Source organism: Euprymna scolopes, unplaced genomic scaffold (assembly GCF_053919585.1).
Source record: "Euprymna scolopes isolate OS-2025 unplaced genomic scaffold, ASM5391958v1 sca16, whole genome shotgun sequence".
Lineage (NCBI taxonomy): Eukaryota > Metazoa > Mollusca > Cephalopoda > Sepiida > Sepiolidae > Euprymna > Euprymna scolopes.
The window spans coordinates 273,531-279,611 of NW_027633169.1; the positions used below are offsets into that span (position 1 = coordinate 273,531).

Sequence of the window (6,081 nt, forward strand, 5' to 3'; positions counted from 1 at the left end):
CAATACCAACCCTACTTAACCTCGAAACCAACAACACTAGGAAACACCTAGAATCTGTTAGAAAGGGTGTAAATAAACATTAATAATTTTATTATATCATAATTAGGATCATTTAATTCATTTTTATGTAAATTATAAAATTATTAATTCCATCTACTAACTAACTAACTAATGAATTAATTTTACTCAAACAATTTTCACTACATAAATATATGCAAATAATAGGGGGGAAATAAGTTCAATCCAGCGACTGACACCCTTTCTAACTCAACAATAAACAACAACATATGCAAATAATAAATAAAATATTTATCAATATTCAAATTTTATTTTTAGCTGCGATATTTTAAGTCTAAAAAATTCTTATTTTTTACTTTACTAGAATATCTTGTTCTTTACTTTTCCAGGTTGAATGTCTTGTCCTTTACTTTTCCAGGTTTAATAAAATCTTAAGAATATTACTTTTCATGCGCGCATTTTTCCATATATATATATATATATATATATATATATATATCTATATAAATAAAATGAACTCATTTTTTCCCGTCTGATTTTGACATTAATAGGATTAAAAATCAAGATATTTCATGCAAATATAATATGAACAAACGGCAGAACAATATCTGAGGTGTGTTATAGGCTTATTATTTCTCAAATTCCTCGATAATCTTAGATTTCTATACTTTTTCTGCTGAGAAGTCACGGCCAAAATCGGTTAAGATCAATGGAAGTGGTGAAATATTTTCTCTCTAATAAATTCCTCCTCCCCCTGCCACCACTTAACACCGTTTGGGGATCGTTCACAAGGAAAAGTTCAGAAGAGAACACCGGTTTGGCTTCGTAGTTCTTTCATGTGAAGTTATTTAAAATCACTAAACTAAGCTGCAGTGCTCTGTGGCGTAGTGGTTAGTGTGCTGGACAATTCACATTATATTTTCACGTTCGCGCCGACCTACTGTAGTCGGTTTTTTTTTTTTTTTTTCTAAACAACTGGAATGGACTTTTCTTGGTGGCCGAACTGTTAACGTTGCAGATGTTTTTTTTTTGTTTTTTTTTTCACACTTTATTTTCCTACTTTTACTCATGACTCCGGGTTTGATCCTTCCTACTTACCTACCATAACATTTTTTAAAACTCCCCCCCCCGTCCCGGAAACAAACACTCGGGCAACGCCGGGTACCCCCGCTAGTATATATATATATATATATGTATTGTATTCTTTTTATCTACATAAATATTAGTAGATTATTCTTTCTAATTATATAAGTATAGAGTTACACCTATATATATATATATATATATATATATATATATATATGTATTGTATTCTTTTTATCTACATTAATATTAGTAGATTATTCTTTCTAATCATTAGTCTTATTTACTTTCTTCAATCCCCTTTTATGGCTAAATATGTTATATAAAAAAGATAATAAATATTAATTTCATTCTGTTTTATTATTATTATTATTATTATTATTATTATTATTATTATTGTTATTATTATTATTAATAATTTTAATATATTGTTTTATCATTATTTTTATATATTTATTTAAAAGAAAACGTGAAAACTTTAAACTTATATCATTTAGTATAAAGGGCTTAATTAATTGTAGACTTATATATATATATATGGATGGTAAATATGTTGGTTGCTTACATTCGCTGTCACTTTTGACATGTACGCTTTTAACGCTAAGATTGTGTTTTTTGTTTGTGTTGTTGTAATAACGCGTCTCGTCATTGTAATGTATAATTGTCCATAAATTAGTTGACACGCAGATAATAAATCTCTTTTTCTCTATTCTCTTAACATTTTAATCTTCCCTTCCTATTAATTCTTACTTTCACTCTTTCTCTCTTTAACTATATTTCATCATTCTTTCTTTTCTCTTCTAGCCCTTGTTTTCTTTATAATAACCCTTTATATCGTTTTTTTCTTTTTCTTCGCCATATTTTTTTTCTCTATTTATTTTCTTTCTCTATTTCTTTTTTCTCCTCCTCATCATTCTCTCTCCATTATATTTTTTTTATTAGTTTTCTTTAGATTGCCCCTCCCTCTTTACAAAATTAAAGTTCTGTGTTTTAAGGGTTTTTTTAACTCCAACCTTTAAAGAGTTCCTACTTAATAAAAAAAAATCCATTATTCATTCAACATTTGATATCTGTTGTTTGATTGAAACAAATGGCTGTTTGTAGCAGCGGGATGTAAACATGTTTATATAACAATAAACAAATATATATATATATATATAGATATTTGTTTATTGTTATATAAACATGTTTATATATATATATATATATTCAAGCAAACTACAATCTACTTAAATATATATATATATATATATATATATATATATATATATATATATATATATGTGAGTAAAGTATGTTTTGCTTACCATCTTCTGTCCATAATTTTCATAAAAATTCTTTTTGATTAAGGGAGGTGGTGTTTGATCAACACTGCTGGGGAGCCATGATTTAATATACTGTTTTGTTTTTAAATCCCCGACACAGTGTTTCATGGTAAACAACTGATGACTCCTTAAATTGACATTAGTACTATAGTGAATTCGAGAGAGCAAGTTGATGCATATATATATATATATATATATATATCAAATAATAAATAAAGCCAATAACACATGACAATTATCTCCCCTTAAAAACTTGCAAAATAAATATTCTCTCTCTATAGATATTAACTGTAGCGTCTTTAAATCAAAATACGCTAACGGAAACAATTTACTGCACGAGCGTCGCCCTTTTAAAATTCATCATTCAATAAAATAAAAAGCTATAGCAAACATCTAAATGACTACTTTAAATACAGTTCCTGATTTCAAAAAAAGAAAAACTAAAAGGTAACTATCTCTATATATTTTTAAATCAAATTTATTATGTAAATTCAAAAAAATATATATTTTTTCTACTCATTTCTATCTCTAACCTATACTAATTTTCTTATAAATTTTAAATCCAAACCTTTTACTTCAATTTTTCAGATTCATCTGCCTTACTTTTAATGCTAGGTTTATTTTTGGTGTCTTGTAAATTCAATAGAAATCCTCCTAAATTTGCTGATGAGGAGACCGTGCTTACCAAAAAAACTATGTATAATTGTTCTACGTGACTTCATGTATACCACAAATAAAAAGCACGGATTTCCGAAACGATCGTACAGATAATTGACTTTGTTGTTGTTCCTTCTTATGAAACTGATTTTTAATTTAATTAAAATTTGATTTTTTAATTAAAAAATTTTTTTTTTTTTTTAATTTTTAAATTGTAAATCACATTACTTAATATATATATATATATATATATATATATATATATATATGTGAAAAATTCAAAAATTGTAATTTTATGTTTATCTTTTCAGAATGATGCACCTTTCGATGCATGCATGGACTACAAATTACGCCTGACCCCTATGTCAAGTTTCAACGGCTATGGCACTGCACGTGGGATCGCTAAGCTCTACGGAATCATTTCGAATGGAGGTGTCCACGAGAACAAAACTCTCTTCAAGGAATCAACATTGGATGCGATGGAGGTGCCGCTCGTGAAAGGTTTGGATCTTGTGATCGGCGTTAATAATTCTTTCGGACCCGGCCTCATGTTGATTAAATCCCCGAAGGTAAGTTTCGTAATGATTTCCTGTCATTCTGTGACTTCATCGGAAACTTCCCCTTCGTTCGTCCTTCTCCTCCTCATCACTTTCGTCAGCATCATTTCATATGTATAGGACAACCTCCAGAAATTGATTAATTCTATAATAGTAAAATACTATCTTAAATTGTTAGGTGTGAGTATAGAAGATTTAAGAGAGGTGAAAGTACAGACGAGTTAAAAACAACTCTCTCCCCTCCCAATATTAAGAATGGCTTTCTGAATAAGTTTTTTATTTCAGAACGGTCTCTATTCCATAATAGTAAAATACTACCCCCCTCCTTATATTAAGAATTATTAAATTGCCTTCTATTAAGAATTATTAAATTCTTACGTGAAAGTACAGAAGAATTAAAAATGATCACCCTCCCAATATTAAGAACGGCTTTCTAAATAATAACATTTGTATTTCGGCACGGTCCCTATTCCATAATAGCAAAATACTATCCTCCCTCTCTATATTAAGAATTAATAAATTGTTAGGTGAAAATACAGATGAGTTAAAAAATTCTTTCCTCTCTCAATATTAAGAATGGCTTTCTAAATAACTTTTTTATTTCAGAACAGTCCCTATTCCATAATAGTAAAATACTATCACCCTCCTTATATTAAGAATTAATAAGTTGTTAGGTGTAAATACAGAAGATTTAAAAAAGGATCACTCTCCCAATATTAAGAACGGCTTTCTAAATAATAACATTTGTATTTCGGCACGGTCCCTATTCCATAATGGAAAAATATTATCCTCCCTCTCTATATTAAGAATTAATAAATTGTTAGGTGAAAATACAGATAAGTTTAAAAATTCTCTCCCCTCTAAATATTAAGAATGGCTTTCTAAATAACGCAACCACTGCCTTCCATAGTTGTCGTCTCACCACGTTTTTAGCCAAGTAAGTCTCTGGCCAGCTTTGGGTAGGATCAGATAATGAATAAACATGGGTTTATAAGACCACATAATCCAACCTTGATCGCTCTTCAGGGCCCGTGGCGCAGTGGATAGAGACATTGAATCCCTACGGTTCCAGGTGAGAATTGTCTGAAGATAGCGGTTTCAATCCTATTTCGCTTGTATATATATAGATGATGTAAATTTCTTTTTCAGGGTAACACCATGTTTGGACATCCGGGTTTCGGTGGTCAGATGGGTATTGCCGACCGACAAAACAATCTCGGAATTGCCTATCTTACAAACAACCTGGCTATGTTTGACCACATCGGCCGATTGTATACGAGACTGAGCGAGGCGCTGTATGATTCTTTGGCGGAAATCCAAACTGGGAACTGATTGGCTTCGCGGTGGATTCTTCGATAGTCTTTTAATCGATTAAAAGACTATCACATTGTTTTCTAAATAAAGTTGGTAATGAATTTTAAGCTTTTGATTATGCTTGAAGTGTGACCCCGTTAGGAACTTTCTGGTGCAAAATTTAAGTGTTTTGTCCTTGTTCAGAATTTTCCCTATATTAAAAGCAAAAAACTAACAAAAACATGTGTATGACCTTTTCTTTATTGTTTTTTATTTTGTAAAAAGGAATCACCACTTATCAAGACCCAGAAGCCACTCGAGGATAAGGGTTAAAGAGTGTAAATTAGTCAAAAGGACAATCTTTAGAAGTGTAAATTTGGTAAATTGGATTACTTAAGGGCAACAACTCATCAAGAACTTGTTTACATTGGACTTGAAGATGGCCATATTGTAGTCAGCTGGAAAGCAGGTAAATGGAACAGAGTTCCACAGGTGTGCAGTTCTAAGAAAGAAGCTTTGCTCATGGAATCTACATTTAGATTTAGGCACAGATGAAGAGTGGGGAAACTCTGTCAATATATATATATATATATATATTAATACATATATATATATATTAATATATATATTAATACATACATATATATATATATATATATATTCATATATATATATATTCATATAGTAATTTATAAAATATATATGGCGATTAAGCTACACTGAATATTCTGCGTTTCATCCACTGTAGGATTCATCAGGCTTATGCACCATATATATTTTATAAATTACTAACTAGCTCTACCTACGTATTGAGCACTTTGGAAGTAAATACTTAAAGTTTACGCATAAATCTATACTTTCGTATATTAAATTTCTGTGAGTAAATGAAGTAGTTATATATTCATATATATATATATATATATATATATATTCATATATATATATTCATATATATATATTCATATATATATATTCATATATATATATTCATATATATATATATTCATATATATATATATTCATATATATATATTCATATATATATATATTCATATATATATATATTCATATATATATATTCATATATATATATATTCATATATATATATTCATATATATATATATATTCATATATATATATATTCATA

At 28.8% G+C, this 6,081-nt stretch overlaps 1 protein-coding gene across 1 annotated transcript; it reads left to right on the top strand.

Annotated features, from left to right (window-relative positions):
- Positions 1–3,393: 3,393 nt before the first annotated feature.
- Positions 3,394–5,174, top strand: LOC145273779 (beta-lactamase domain-containing protein 2-like). The gene is made up of 2 exons (XM_080127117.1): positions 3,394–3,652; positions 4,790–5,174. The coding sequence occupies exons 1-2, from the start codon at positions 3,419–3,421 to the stop codon at positions 4,970–4,972; spliced, it is 417 nt and encodes a 138-aa protein (XP_079983243.1). The 5' UTR covers positions 3,394–3,418; the 3' UTR covers positions 4,973–5,174.
- The last annotated feature ends 907 nt before the right edge of the window (positions 5,175–6,081 follow it).

Bases quoted from the DNA above. Each gene is read 5' to 3' on its own strand.
- LOC145273779 (XM_080127117.1), top strand. From the start codon at position 3,419: ATGGACTACAAATTACGCCTGACCCCTATGTCAAGTTTCAACGGCTAT. The intron at 3,653-4,789 runs GTAAGTTTCGTA...TTTCTTTTTCAG, and splicing joins TGTTGATTAAATCCCCGAAG to GGTAACACCATGTTTGGACA.